Below are 15672 nucleotides of genomic sequence, written 5' to 3'. Positions count from 1 at the left end.
GAAATAAGGAGGGCTTGATGTATAAACTGTGCCCCCTGATGGGGAAGCAGGCCTGGGACATGCATCATAGGCTTCACACCAGCCTATTAAAGAAACTAAGAAGGCGGCTTGTCCTACCACATCAGGAAGAGTGCACTGAAACCCAGGACTGCAGAGCCCACTTGCAACCCTATAATGGAGAAGAGGGCTGGGGATGGGGCAAGGGGCAAGGATGGGGCATTGGGAAAAGCTTTGCTGAAGGGACATCCTGTATAGCTGGGAAGATGATCAGCGCCACACTGTGAAAGGCTGGGCTTCTAGGCTCCCGAATTGCTCATGACCCACCCCGAGAGCTGCCAAGTTAAATCCCTGTGGTGAGCAAGCTAGCCAAAACAAAGCCTATCTATTAGAAGGGACAGGTGGGGGATATGGGGTGACAGGGAGACCACATGTTTTTCTAAGCTCAGACTCTAGCCTGTTTCCCCAGAGGTAGCAAAGGGAGCTCAAGGAAGGCGATTCTCTGTATAAGTGGCATTGGTGTCTGCTTAGATCTCCCAGACCTCGGGGACAGTGCTGGAAACCAAGGCTGTGAAGACACACAGATCTGGTCAACAGGTCTCTGTCCACCATCTCTTCATTGCTTTTAACCTGACCTACATGGGGGAGTGGGCAGCGAGGGCTATGGGTGGCTGAGCCTGGCTTTCCTGAGAGTTTGAGCAGGGTGGCAGAGGATCTGAGTTCAGGTCCTGCCTCATTACTCATCCCTGTGAGGCTCTGGGAAAGACTGGCTGACTGGAGCCCCAGAGGCCTCTCCAGAGCAGGGGGCAGGAGTGTAAATCCTACATTGTTTGACGTAAGTGAAGTCATGGGCCATAAAGCATATTTGACATCGCAAGCACTTACACACGTGGGCAGGATAAATGGTTGATTTGTCTTTCACTGTAAGAGTTAGGCCTTCTCAGACAACGGGCCAACTTGGCAATTTGACTGCAGTCTTGGATCTCTTTGGAGGTGAGGCTGTTCATGTGGCAGCCTCACATGGGGAAGGAGGGCTAGTCTGGAGCCAGAGCTCAACTTCCAGTCTGGGCCAACTACTAACCCTCCAGTGCCTCCAGGTACATAACACTCCAGGTTTCCTCTAACTCCAGATTCCCCGAAGTAGGGACTGGCCACAGGAAGGCCCCAGGCCCCGGGAAAGTGCTTTGAGGCAGAGATCACCACCAATTGGCTACCTAAGTTAGTTCTTCTTAGGCTTAGCACCATGAAGCTGCTGGAGGTGTAGGGGTGTTACCTGTAAAAGCAGCCTGTTGGAGGGCTTAGGGGAGACAAAGGCCTGGGCAAGGAGGCTGCAAGGCCCATCCATGGCTCTGATGAAAAGCTGTGTGAGGACTAAGAGTTCCTTGTATTCCTTCTGTATATGCTTCCACCCAGATGGATTCAGGAAAAAAGGCATCTGTCTGTCTAGAATGGTCCCTGGGAATGGGATGTGAAGTCAACAGGCAAAGCTGGGTGGTAGTAATGCAACTTCTTTATTAATATATAATAACAAAAACAACAAAGCTTGTATCTGCAACTGTTTAAGTCCTTGTTATAATGTCTTGGTTACTTTGTCTGGGCTGGCTGTGACTTTGAGCTCTGGAGTCTGGGCTAGGAAGACGGTCCAGTAACCTGCATGGAGGGAGGTAGAAGAGACAAGGTGTGTGTATGGCCATGTATGTTCACATGCATTTGTACAACAGTGCCAGTGACTGGGCTTTTAGCACTTGGGGCAGGAGAGACTGAATGGGCTAAGGCTTGGGCTGCACTGGTGGAGAGGTGAGCTCTCCATCATATAGTTGTACGACTCAGCCTCCAGACCCCCTATATTTAGGGGCTGGGTTTCTTGACTCTATTCCTGTGGGTAATGTTTCATCTGTCACCTGCTACCCCTCAAAACCCCAATTGGAGTCCATCTTCATAGAGTAATGCAGGACAAATTAGTGGTTAGAAGGGTCTCTTATTGGGAATGGGCAGTCTGGAGCAGTGGTAATTAACCTTCCTAATGCTGTGACCCTTTGATACAGTTCCTCATGTTCTGGTGACCCACAACTATAAAATTATTTTGTTGCTATTTCATAACTGTAATTTTGCTATTGTTTTGAATTATGATGTAAATATCTGATATGTGACCCCAAAGGGGTCATGACCCACAGGTTAAGAACCACTGGTCTAGAGGGATGGGAAGCACTGGGGCTTGGGGGCTCAAACCTACCCTGCTGGGTCAACACAAGGCCAGCTGCTTAATCTCACCTTCTCTCTCTCACTTAGAGATTGAGAAATCTCTGGCCCAGACACCCACTGGATTCCTGTGCTGGGAACTGACGTCTATGGCTGACGCCCCCCCCCCCAGAAGCCTTGGAACTCCCCAAGAGGTCCTGCTTTGTCTCTGCTCCCCTCCCTGGCTCTATTCCTAGCCCAGGGTCCCACCTTCATGGGTGCCGGTAAGCAGCCGGAAGTTCTGGACCTCTTTCTGGAAATCTTGCTTCTTGATTCTCTTGATCTGAACCAAGTGGAAGATACCTACAAGCAGACAAAGTATGAGCTAGGAAGGTAGGATGGGATGACAACTCACAACTCGCCCCATTACCTCCCTCCCTGTCTCCAATCTGACCAGACACAAGGAGCCGGCTGGGTTCCTGTCCTTCTATCCCACTGCCCCTCCTTAAGGGGCCCCACCTAGCCCCTCTTAACCCACAATCCTAATGGTGACCGTTTGCAATATGCTGGCTTCTCTGACCACCTGTCACCTCTACGATAAATAAAACGTGTCTTTTAGCCTCTTTTCTCTGCTGCTGCTCCTGTCACCATCCACACTCCTGCCCACAGTGATGGGAAAGAGGGAGGGAGGAAGGGAAGGAGGGAGGGAGGAAGGGAAGGAGAGAGGGAGGGAGGAAGGGTAGGAGGGAGGGATAAAAGGCAATAAAGACCATGTAGACCAGTAAAGCTTTTCTCTAGCATACAGCAGATGGTACAGTTTCATATCTGTGTTCATCCACACATCAAGAACATGGAGTTATCACATCTTGCGTACGTACGGCCCAGCCCTAGCTAATACTTGAGGTGCTAGGAGGAAACCCAGCCTACTGTGCACAGCATGTGAACCACCCATCCTCCAGGTCTTAGTGGGAAGGCTTCCCCGATCTACGCTGAAGGGGATTACAGCCTCCTCTCTGCAGGACCTACAGCACTCAGGTTCTGTTTATCACTTTACCCATTTCTTCCTTTTAAATGTATGTCTGTGAATGTGGAAGACAGAGGACAGACAACCCTGGGACCATCCTCAGTAATGTTGCCTTCTTCCTTTGAGACCAGTCTGTCTGGGATCCTCCTGTCTCTGCTTCCCTAGTGCTGTGACTACAGTAGGTGCCTTTACACCCAGCATTTTCACATGACTTCTGGGGACTCAACTCAGGCTCTCATGCTTTTGAGGCAAGCACTTTACCAACTGAGCCATCTTCCCAGACCAATCTCACACATTTCTATGGTGCTATCCTTATGCCTGTTCCCACCTTCTCTCCCAGACTTGGAATGCTTGAGAACTTAACTCTTTGGGTTCTGAAATGAAACATGTAGGATATATGATTCCCTGGATAGAAGAATGGATGGGTGGATGTATGCATGTATATATGTATAAATGAATGGGTGGGTGGATAGATGAATTGGTGGATGGATGGATGTATAGATGGGTTTGGAGTAGGTGGATGGATGGGTGGATGTATATGTGTATGTATGTATGAATGGGTGGATGGATAGATGGATGGATAGATGGATAGATAGGTAGATAGGTTAATGGATGGATAAATGGTGTAGGTAGAGATGGATACATGGGTGTGTTGATGAATGGATAGATGGATAGATAGATAGATGGAAAGATATGTATAAGTGTGGATGGACAGATAGGTGCAGGGGTGTCTGGGTGTGGGTGGATGGATAAGTAGATGAGTAGATAAATATCTATGTACCTGGTCTAGTGAGGTACCAGAAGGAATGAGGTATTAATTGAATCCTCTGATATTTTCACTTTGTGAGAAGCTACCCCTGGCACAATACATGGCAATGAGGTTGTAAGCATAGGGGCTGTGTGGTAGCACCAGCTGTTACCCATCACAGCCTCTGGCCAGAGAGAACAGATGCAGCCAGCAAGGCCTCAGCTGGGCCAGCCCTGTCTTGGGGAACAACAAGAAACAGATCTATACCCAGGGACCCGAGGGGGTCCACGAAGGGAAACAGAAAACACAGATATGGAGCCTGGGTTTCAGTAATTGGGAACTAGCCAACACCATCCTTGGAGCTCCATTGTAGATGCCAAGAACTGGCATACAGCTCCAATGGCCCAGGAATGACATCTGAGTGGCAAGAAATAACTTCTACGAGAAGAGGCTGGCCCTCCTCCACTGGCCTACCACTGCATGCTCCCAGTACACAGGAAAAAATGGGAGGAAGGGTGATTGACGGGTGTGAGGGATCCTTCCACATGGTCTGTAGGACCTGATGGAGAGGAAGATGCTCTAGGGCCTGGGGCTCTTCAATATGCCTCTTGCCCATTTGAAAGGCCATGTAAAGTCTAAGCACGGCAGAGCTGGTGGCCCCGTAGGCAGAGGTGGCACTGGTGAGTCTGTTCCAGGCAATAGGCCAGTCTAGTGCACAGTGAAGCCATACTTCTCTGGACTCTGGACCAAGTTGTTCTGAGCTGAGATGGAGGCACCTGCATGGGGGTGAGGCAGGGGCCAGGGACCTTTACATCCTCTTAACCCCAAGCCCATTATGCTCAGATTCTAGTGCCCTAAGCTGACCCCAGATGAAGTGGCCTTGCTAGTGCAGGTCCAGTGGTCACTGTTCATTTGTTTTCACCCCTCTGAAGGAGGAAACTGCAAATGACAGTCTTGATAATGAGCCCTGGGAGTGATAGTCTAGGACAGGGAGGGAATCATGGAACATTCAGGTGACCTGAGGGCCAGGAGATGGGGACTACCACAAGGGACAGGACAGTAGCGACTGGCATGGTAGAGTTGAAGAGTCTCCCTCATTTCTTTTATGCTGAGTCTGGGGATGATGGGATGGGAGGTACGCCCCTCCCATTCTCTCTCTGTTGTCCTGCCCCTTCTTCATCTTTCTCAGCCATGTCTCTCAGCCTTCAGGCAAGTGATGTTATCTTCCAGCCTGAGTCTGCCCTTCCATCCTTTGACAGGGTTACATAGCCCAAACAGTTCTCAAATTCTCCATGTATCTGAAAGTGACCATGAAATCTGATCTCACTTCTGACATTACAGGTATCTGCCACAGTGTCTGGTCTATACTGTGCTGAGAATTGGACCCAGGGCCTCTGTGTATAAGGCAAGCATTCTGGTGACTAAAATACACCCCAGCCTCTTAGACTTAGTTTTCTGACCTACAAAATGTGGTCCGAGTACATACCATGAGGTTTCTTGTGGGGATTAAATGGGGGCACTTGCACTTGGTGTCTGCTGCATCTAGCTTACAGAGCACAGGGCTGCTGCCCTCCTGCCTGCAAAGCCCCTGTGGCTTCTCCAAGGCACCCTGCTTCTCTCAGTTGCAAAGGTCCACCCTCTAGGAAGCCTTCCTTGACCAGATCAGCTCCCCACAAACACCTGTTGCATTCGAGTCATCAAGCTGCCTGTTCCCAAGGACGGAAGCTTACTGCTCTCTGCCCTCCCAGCACCTGCTGGGGTGTAGAGTGTGGGTGGTCTAGGCGTGGTAGCCTGCACCAGCCCACGAAACAGTATGACCTGAAGGTTCAGAACACTGGCAGGAGTCCCTGCTTCTGCTTCTCCTGCTCTGTCAGCTCTGCAGATTCCTCTCACCATAAGAGGGCTCTGAGGATGGACAAGCAACTCCTTTTACTAGACAGAAGCCCACCTCCCTGTTATTCTAACCAGCCAGTGTGGTAGGTGGATATAGATATTTTTGCCATATTCCATAGGTCAGAGATTATCTCAAAGCACCTCTTCCCAGTTCATGGAAGAGAGCACTGAGGTTCAGAGAGGCTAAATGATTGCCTGAGGTCACCCAGTTAAGAATGAGAAGGGGCAAGATTTGAAGAAGCAGAGGGGAGATTTGAACCTAGGTCTGCCTGGGTTGCATAGACTCTGCTTGTGGTCTGACCTCTGCAGTCTGTCAGAGTAAAGCTGTTTCCTCTGACAGGGCCATCCACCAGAGTCAGGAACCAGCAGTCCCCACCCCCTGAATCTTCTTTTCACCAGGCTTTGGATCATGGCTCAATGCTTCAATCTTACCAGTAGAGTCTATGATTTTACAGTCATCTCCTCAAAGGGTGCAGTAACGGGCCATGACCAGGAGAGGGAGCATTCACAGGCTTTAGTGAGTTTATCAGAGCCATCAGAAAACACAGAGGAATGGGAATGGGGATGGGAATCGAGGGTTCTTACTCTTGGAAGGATGCTGAGACATCAGTAAAACCTCTGTAGGGCCCCTATCAGTTCTGGGGCCAGGAAGGTACCAGAGGAATGCAATGCTGGGAGCAGGAGCTGGTCACTCACCTTTCACTAGCTTCCAGATGTAGATCTCTACCTGGTCAGAGGCTTCATGCTCCAGGACAAAGCGGTGCAAGCCGTCTGGGCTTGGAGATACCAGTGTGTATACAGAGACCTGGCCTGGCACCTTGGGACACTTGGTGGAAATGACCTCACTATGGTCGGCATCTGCCTCCTCCTCTATAAGAGAGAGAGGGAGAGATAGAGGGAGAGGGAGACAGAGAAAGAGAGAGAGAGAGAGAGAGAGAGAGAGAGAGAGAGAGAGAACTTTCAGGCTTCATAGAATGCAAAATATCATTTGCTTTCACATCTATGTCAAGAGTTTCTGAGGCTGCCACTGTCATGCTAGGTGGTCCACACAGTCCAGAATCTGTTGTATTTCTAACAGTCTGGGCACCTGTAAACCCCACACCCAGTGGCTCAGTGTAAGCACCACAGGTCCCGGAAGCTCCCAGTAGTCTGGCCAGTGACTTCCCTGCCTTCAGCAGCCCTCCTACCTGGGCAGATCTTGCAGCACTTCCCAGCCACTTTCTTGGGATGACTGCAGGGATATTGGGTGGGGCAGGTCACACGATGGCAGTCCTGGTAGCCGTCCACACATGTGCACAGGATGCAGGGCATGGGGCCGAAGGAGAGCACAGTAGGGTGCCACACCTCCCCATGGGAATATGTCTTCCCATTGTGGGTGCAAGCTGGAACATGGAGAGCAGGGAGGAAGGGGGGAGGGTGAATGCCTTGGGTCTGCCCAGAGCCTAGCCCAAAATGTAAGAGCGTCCCCAGTGAACACCAGCTACACTGCCTGCAAAATGCAGGCCAGGGAATAAAACCTGTACTAACCCTGACATCATCCAGTACCCAGGGCTTGCTGAAGATGGAGAGCCCTCCCCTGGCCTCAGAGGTTCTTCTGGTGGAGCGAGGAGCGTGCTGGCAGCAGGAGAGTCAAGGACAACTGCTAACACCTGACAGTCCACTGCCCCTCCCTGCCTTAGTGTCTCATCAAAGGTCCAGGACTCTGTAGCGCGTGGCTCACCCCTCTCTACCAGCCTGGGAGCACTACTGTGGACCCCTGTCCTCCCCTTCTGCAGCCAGTGCTCCTTCCCCACCCCTGCTGTCACCCTGCAGACCAGCTCTGCCCCGCCTTCATTTTACAGCATGGTCCTCAGCCCTGCCTCATGGTAATGCACTCATGTGTCTCCCCAACTAGTCTAGGAGCCCACTGGAGCAGAGACCGGGACAGACTCTGTTCTGTCTCCCCCACTTCTCAATAAAGACACAATAGATGCGCAATGAAATAGTATTACTTAGGAGGCTGAAGCAGGAGGATCTGAAGTTCAAGGCCAGTCTGAGCTACATAATGAGACACCTCTCCACCCCCACAAAACAAAATTGATTCTTTCGCTGATTCAGTACTGGTGTACCTTAGTGTCCTCATCCGTCAAATGGGAGTTAGGGTTCATGGTCTTCAAGGGTGCACTCAGTTTTGAGTTAGAGTTATGATCTTCAAGGGTGCACTCTGTTTTGTTTTCGAGTTTAAGTTCATGGTCAGATTGAGATTGGAGAACCAGAGTAGGGGGTACAGGAGGTAGAGGTCCCCACCCCATCAGGAGATGAGAGGAGGGTTCTGTCCTTACCTTTCTTATGTTTCTCCTTCAGGATAATCTTGATAGTGGTGCTGCCGGTTCCCATTGGTCGGAAGTAGCGAGGGATGAAGCCCAGAGGGGAGCTGAGGCTGGTAGGGGCTGGGGTGCTGGGGCTTTTCCTCTTGCCATCCTCTGCGCATGGATCCTGTGTCTGCAAACAGCAGGCAGGGTGTAGGGCTGTCTGAGTGGGACAGGCCACAAACAGGGCTGCATTGAAAGGTCTGGTCTGCTAATGGAGACCAGAGGACTTGGGGGAGAGAGAGAGAGAGAGAGAGAGAGAGAGAGAGAGAGAGAGAGAGAGAGAGAGAGAGAGAGAGAGAGAACACAGGCTCTGCATCGGCTTCACACAGAACCACTTGGGTGAGGGCTGAGATATTCTTAGACTGATCAATAAAAACACAAGGATTTAACAAGCCAACTTCCACCAAGTCCTTCTCAGACCTTGGGGCTGCTGTGGGTAGGCAGAGCAATATGGGATCAGGAATAGAGAAAACTTATTGTGTAGGAACAGTCAGGTGACAAGACAACAGAATGGGCCTCCGAAGATCCTAGAAGGTTCCAGAATTCCACAGTGCGGGGGGGGGGGGGGATAAGAAAACAAGGTCTACCCAGAGACACAGGGTTTTTAAACCCATAATCACTGGAATCCAAAGTTCTCACCCCCAGGCCCTGCTCTCGCTCCTCTGCCCCTCCAGACCGGATCTAAGAGGGTCAGGATGGCGAAGCATGATGGACATGACAGCTTATGGGGTAGGTGCTCTGCAGCTCAGTTTGGGGAACTGGCCACAGAAGGAAAGTGACAGGGCTGGGGACAGGAAGAAGAGCCTGTCTTTCCCCTCCACATCCATGAGCCACTTACAGCCTTCCCTCTACAGTCTGTTCCCACTTCACACTGTGTCTCTCATGGCCCATAGACAGAACCTGCAGATAGAAACACCCAGGCCCCAGTACAGGCTCAGGCACACAGAAGAACCAGGAAATACTGGGTAAAGTGGGGTTGGGGCAAGAAGGACTTAACGGATGTGATTCCCAACTGGTGCATGCCCAGTCATTCAGTTCACCAGGGTTTGGCACTGGCACGTGGGCCCCACACACTTCCTTCTAGGGACAAACGGGAAGGAATGGATCTCATGGCTCAGGTTTATGGGCTCGCCTGATAAATCAGCCTGGCAAGGGCAGGTAGATGTGCTGGCTAGGGAGGAAAGGTTGGGAGTCCAGCTCTGTTGGTCCTAGGCTCCCGGAGCCCAGAATGAAACAGCAGAAGGGGCTTTTACATTGTAACATGGCACCAAGGAGCTGTGGGGCCTTGAGTTAGGCCATGCTCATTCTCCCATACCCTTCCCCTCAGACCCCAGAGAGCTGGGAAGGCTGGGCCGTCTGAATTCTAGACAAGATTGACAGGAGCCAAAATGAAAGTGGAGGACAGAAAGGCAGGTCCCTGGCAAAGAACGTGCACCCCAGAAATGAGGTACAGAAGCACAGACCAAGCCAGAGCCATTGCTGGGCATTTGGGGGACTCATGCACACAAAGGCCCTGGGTAGAGCTGCGTCAGAGAGATTCCCCAGAGGGGTGTGAGGGAGCCCGGGGCTAACCCTGTGTGCCAAGCTGTTCCCCTATGGCCTGTCAGCTGTGATGGGGACCGTGATGACCGGTAGGGAGAGGGGCTGGGACCTGGAAGGGGAACCTTAGTTGGCCCAGGGTCAAGTTCTGAGGCCTTGGAGTAGGGTGGACAGAGGGATATGTGATCAGGACTAGATAAACAGTGCCTAAGAAAACTGTGTGGCAGAGTCCTGCAGACTGTGGGCCTTGGGTAGCAGCCCCTGCCCCGCAGCGCCTGCAGAGCTGTGCACACACTCACCTCTCCATGCTGCAACTGTGTCAAGTCTTCAGTGGAGCTCTCACTTGTCCTGTCTGAAAACTCAAAGGGAAACAGGGTCAGCCTTGTGCCCATGACCCTGAAGCCTCTGCCTAGTTCAGCCCCTTCCAAAAGCCTAACGCCACATCTACAAGTTACGTGAGAGGGGCCCAAACTTCTCTATGTGGACCGTCTTTGTCTTTAATGAGTTATCAAAGACATCCACAACCAGGATGCTTCTTCAGCTCCCGGACACTGACATGGTCACTCCAGGAACTGAACTGCTCAGCTGTGTCACAGCATCTTATTTAGTCTCCTTAAAAGTCACCCCCCTGGGATTCTGGCCATCCCTTCATGGATGGTCCCATGCCTACAGCAAGGATTTTCACTACACACTTCCAGGGCTCTACTCTCCAGTCTCTCTGCCTCCGGGGGCGGGGGGGGGGACTTGAAGCCTCTTCTAGCTGCTATTCACAGCAACCAGCATACAGGAAGAGCCCTGTAGCTTCCTGAAGCTTGGCGCCATTCTCTTTCCCAAGTACTTGCTTCACCATCTGGCTTGTCTTGAGTGTTCCTGCCTCAGAGAGCCAGGGAGTAGAATCAGGCTGCTTGTTAGAGCCACTGAGGCCAGCCTCCCTGTTCACCTCCCAGCTGACATCTAGAGGCATAAGGAGGACCACACAGGACTACATCTTCCCAAACCCCAGCATCTGAGGCTCCCCAAGAAGCTCTCCTTGGCTTCCCCAGCCCACATGGACAGTCCTACTGTATACCTCTGCTCAAGCCCAGTCTGCTCCTCAGTCTGCCAGCCTCAGTTTACCCAGAGACTCTACCTCAGGAGTTCAAGCCTGTGCCCTCTGCTGCCATAAAGAAGACAGGAGAGGTAAGGACTCATCCAAATGCTTACCCCCTCCCGGGCGCTGCTATATTATTTTTAGCCTTGTTGTGGGGCAGCACCCAGTTGCTACAGGCTCTGCGGGGGTACCACTTCTGCTCCCAGCACTAGTTGCCCTCAGCTTCACCCTAGCCGTGCCTCCTATCCCTGTCCCCTGACAAGCTCCTCCCCTGACTGCCAGCTGCTCCCAGGGCTGCCCATCATTCACACTGCATTAAAGTGTGAGGGGCATTAATGAGGGCTATTGATGTGAGCTTTGGCCAATGGGACATGACAAGGTGGAGGATAAACTTTCTGGGGCATCTATGTCAAGCTTTCACCTCTCTGTAGGGAGGGAGTGCCTTCTACATGCTGGCTGTCCCTGGGCTCTTCCTGCAAGTCCATAAAAGGGTTACTGTGGGAACCTGGTAGACTTCAGGAAGACTCATAGTTCTAGTTACATTCTGTTGCTGTGATAAAACATTCTCACCAAAAACAACTTAGGGGCAGAAAGGGTTTATTTCAGCTTACAAGTTATAGTCCATCAGTGAGGGAAATCAATATCGCAAGTCAAGGGAGAAAATGAAGCAGAAACCATGAAAGACTACTTCCTGCTGGTTGGCTTGACTTAGCTAGCCCACGAAGGGCTATCTGCCTAGGGAATGGTGCTACCCATAGTGGGCTGGCTCTCCTACATCCATTAGACAATTCCCCTTAGGTACTCACACCAGCTCTTCTGAGCTAGGCAATTCCTCTCAAATGAGTGTGTCAAGTTCACAAAGCTCACTGTGACACTCACCTTTGCAGGTCTGACAGCAGGAGTCAGGCAGAGGGAGTGGGGTAGGGCAGCTGGGTTCAGGGCAGGTCATGAGACCGCAGTAGGTGTGGCCCTCCTGGCAGACAGAACACACCAGATTGGAGATGAGCTCTGTTGAAGAACAACAGCCTTGGGGCCCAGGAGAGCCTCTTTCCCTGGGAGAAAGTCACCCCTGAGGTAGAGGATGGAGGAGTGGCATGTGGCTCCTGAGCAGGGAAAGTCAGCTCCAGAGTTTCCCCTTGATCTCCTATGCCCCCTCCAAGCCCTGAAAAGAACTTCACCTCCAATATTCCCTCAGTTTTCACAGCCAACTGTGAGATGGGCTTCGAGATGAATGGAGTCCTGGGGAGGAGGGGGGAACTGTGCCATCCAGCCATAGAAGTTAAGGTAGAAGGGACCAGAGCTCAGGCTTCAGGTTTTTCCTACTGAAATCAGTGTCTTCCTCTCAGGCCTGCATCAAGGATCCAGTGAGGGAGAGGACTACCTGGGTGGTCCCTACGCTTATATCAGTCTTACTGAAAACCATTGTCCTTGAACTTCAAGGCCCACTCTGGAAGGTGAGACTGCAGGATGCAGGGCCCTCTGGGAAGCAGGAGGCTGGGCACCTTTGGAGAGGTCCTCTCTCCTGCATTTCAACTTCTATGAAAGGGTTGTGAGGATCAGCTGCCAGTGTGATTGTGAAAAGTGGCTGTAAGGCCCCGCCTTCCTGTACTCTGAGAGGTAAGGCTCCTGCTCTAGAGGGGAGGTCAAACCTCAAGCCAGAGCTATAAACAGGGATGAGGTGAAAGAGAGGAGAGCTGTGTTGCCAGAAAGGGTGGGCAAAGGACTCCAGAGCACCCCCTCACCTACCACCATGATTTCTGTATCTTCCCACAGCCTGGTCCAAACGCAGCCAGCCCCCCCTTTTATGGGAAGCAGTACCCTACTGAGAAAAGAACACAGACTTCGGGAGTCATGGATGTCTATCTGGGTCTGGATTTTGGTTGCGTAGCCATAAGCAAGATGCTTTGAGTTCTGTTGCTTATCTGAACAAGATGAGATCCTTCCCCTAGGGCCATTGACTAAGGTAGCTCTGTGAACCTGTGAAAGAGGCACAGGCTCTGCACAGTGGTCACTCGCTAGCCTGACAGGTTGTCATTTCCAGATGCTGGTTGGCTGTTCCATCTGCCACATGGAAACTTTAAGATTCATAGCCTGAACTGATGGATACTGAAGAAAATGGAGAAACAGGTTAGAGAGAGGTGGCTGGCCTAAGTCACACTGGGAATCAAGTGTTTTCCTCCAAATTGAAACATTTCCTCTTACAGGGAGGATAGAGGCTGGCTCATAAGACTCTGGATGCCAAGGAAACTTACAAGGCCCAGGACACTCAGAAAGTTCTAGGGCTTTCAAGGCCCCTCTCCAAGAGATTAAATGAGCAGCAAACAATAGCTGGGGAAAAGAACTCTTTGGTAGAGCGGCCTGCTTGTTGTATAGGGAACTCCAAGGATACATTTGTGGCATGAGTTGTCACACATGTTGGGGTGGAATTTTTAGCGATGCTGTTGTCTATGAGCCATTCACATGCCTGTAAATGACTCCATATGTCTGTCACCAATGTATCAAGTTAGACTTGAGTGGAATAGTTTCTTTGGTCTATTGTTGGTACCCTATCTGTGGTGAACAGATGTTAATCCAAGTATCTTCAGGAAAAGTCATACAAGGGCAGAGCAGAGCTGGAGGTCATGCCCACCTCACTGACACTGAGACCAGAGAGATGATATGGGGTAAACAGAAAGGGACACCAAGCCTGACAGTAAGACTAACAGCACATGTGACAGGAAGAGAGCTGCATGACTCTCCCAAGCAAGAAGATGGAGACTTCCTAAGTCTGGCCATGCTTGGCTTTACTCTGTCCCCCAATTACAGGGCTGTCAACCCTGCTGCCCCTAGGCCTAGACCATAGGCAGGGAGAGCCTACGCACTTCAGACTAAATTCTATCTGTGTCCCAAGACTGTTGAATGGTATTCATTCATTCATTCTGCAGCAGCCACTGGCATCCTCTGCATGATAGCCCCTGGGCATCCTTACCTTCACAGAGGTACAGTGTCCAATGGGGAAGGTAGACATGGGTTACTCTCATTATTTGGGTACCAAGTATGGAAACCCGAAGAAAGGTCATCTCACCAAGCTAGGTGCAGGACATTGTAGACCCTGGGTGTCCCCTTCCCTCCAACCTTTCTTATTCTCACCAATGGCCTTCCCCATCCCTCTCTGTAGGAGACACTGGCTTGAACCCCAGAAACAGCAGAAGGTCTTACAATACAGCTACAGAGGACACACTGGTTGGACAGGCGGGTGGGGATCAGCTCCTGGGCAGTGAAGATCTCTCCATGTTGGTATGTGGTCTCATTGAGCTGGCAGGATTTTAGGGGAGCCCGAATCCCAGAGGGAAGATGGGGATCTGCAGGTGGGAGAGCAGGGGAAGAAGGGAATGAAATTTCCATGGATGTAAGATGTTTGCCAGAATTAGGAAGGCCACTTTTCTGAAGAGTTTGCTCTCTTTCTCCTTCCTTAGCATTTAAACTAAGGTCTGGCTTTGGCTTCCCAGACACTTACTGTATCAGCTAGCCAAGAGGTCTCACGGATACCTACACCTGACCACATGCCTCTCTCCACCGCAGCCCAGCCACTCCTCAGTGTCTGAAGCCCATGAATGCGCATGAAGCACTCTGGGCTCGGTTCTCCAAGAGACAGGGCTGGAGAAAACTCGCAATGCTCACCCTTGTGGAGTTACTCTCACAGAGTCAGGTGTGAAGCTCTTCACCATCCTGGAGCTCGGTGTAAACTGTCATTCACCAAGGCCAACTCCCACTCCCCAATGTGCTGTGACACACTCCTCTCATTCCTTCACAATACCCCCACTAAGACTGTTCTCAGCACCAGGCCCCAGGCCAGGCTCCAAGAACAGAGTAATGACCAAGGCTTGGCCCTGCCACCTAGAGCTCACAATCTAAGATGTAGAGAAATGTGCCACAGCAAAGACACCATGCATGCATACAGGGGCCAGCTAGCCCCAAGTCATTCACCTTCACTTTCCCCAATACTTCCTCATAGTCAGCATGCCAAGCCATTCTTATCTCCCTCAGCTAGTTTCTCCTCTTTCTTCCTTTAACTTTACTTTTTTTTAAAAATTATATTTCTACATTCTGGATGAAGGAGTGCAAACTATGGCACGTGGATGGAGGTCAGAGGATAATCTTGAGTTTCTCCTCTTACCAGGGTCTGTACTCACTCAGGTTTTCATCTTGGGGAGTTCAGGTTCCCCTACCCACCGAGACATCTTGTCTACCCAATTCCTACTCCATCCACCTCCTTCTTCTGCAACATGTATCAATTTTGGAACTAGAAGTTTGCTGCTACCCTAGTCTACTTGTGGGATCCAGAATGTGTCTACTGAGCACTGGATGGGCAGGGCCACTCTCTTCCTCCTGGAAGCTTCTCTCAGCCAGACGCTTCCAGCAAGAGTGAGCTGGTCAGTGTGGAGCTCAGCACCAGGGGAGGAAGAAGGGCACTTACCCACACACCGGGGGCAGCACTGCTGTGGCTCCATCACAGGCTGTGAGCAGTGGAGGGGTGGGCATCGGAGGCGGTAACAATTCACATGGCCGATCTGGAGGACATACATGGTCAGGCCTTATTCCAAAGAACCACTGCCTCCCATTTGCAGTGGTCCTCACCCCAAAATTCCACCCCAACTTCAGAACCTTTTCCCTACCCTTCCCGCTAATCCATCTCACTTAGACTACTCATCTGCATCCTTCACCCACGGGGAAGACAGACCTGTCAAAGGTTTGCTTAGACCTCATGGCCCATTCGTGGGTATGAGAAATAGAAGTAAAAGCCTTGAGGTATCTGGGCATTGATCTTGGTGCTCTGCCCAGGCTAATTTTAACTCTCTATCTTTTTTTTCTT

General features: G+C 51.1%; 1 protein-coding gene across 2 annotated transcripts in view; it reads right to left on the bottom strand.

Annotated features, from left to right (window-relative positions):
* Nucleotides 1–1489: 1489 nt before the first annotated feature.
* The window catches only part of Chrdl2 (chordin like 2), a 27915-nt gene continuing 13732 nt past the window's right edge, over nucleotides 1490–15672 (bottom strand). Inside the window, exons 3-11 of one of the 2 annotated variants that reach the window (XM_051192341.1) lie at nucleotides 15277–15370; nucleotides 14019–14161; nucleotides 11700–11793; nucleotides 10030–10082; nucleotides 8162–8321; nucleotides 7028–7222; nucleotides 6537–6710; nucleotides 2446–2538; nucleotides 1490–1647 (exon numbers count right to left, since the gene is read on the bottom strand). In XM_051192341.1, coding sequence (XP_051048298.1) covers nucleotides 1568–1647; nucleotides 2446–2538; nucleotides 6537–6710; nucleotides 7028–7222; nucleotides 8162–8321; nucleotides 10030–10082; nucleotides 11700–11793; nucleotides 14019–14161; nucleotides 15277–15370 — 1086 coding nt within the window. In that variant the 3' untranslated portion in view covers nucleotides 1490–1567. The remainder of the gene's footprint in view (nucleotides 1648–2445; nucleotides 2539–6536; nucleotides 6711–7027; nucleotides 7223–8161; nucleotides 8322–10029; nucleotides 10083–11699; nucleotides 11794–14018; nucleotides 14162–15276; nucleotides 15371–15672) is intronic. The other variant, XM_051192342.1, reaches the window with a different exon arrangement.

This window comes from Phodopus roborovskii, unplaced genomic scaffold (genome assembly GCF_943737965.1).
Source record: "Phodopus roborovskii unplaced genomic scaffold, PHOROB, whole genome shotgun sequence".
Taxonomy (NCBI): Eukaryota; Metazoa; Chordata; class Mammalia; order Rodentia; family Cricetidae; genus Phodopus; species Phodopus roborovskii.
The sequence above is the reverse complement of the archived record's forward strand: the minus strand, read 5'-3'. Positions and strand labels throughout refer to the sequence as shown.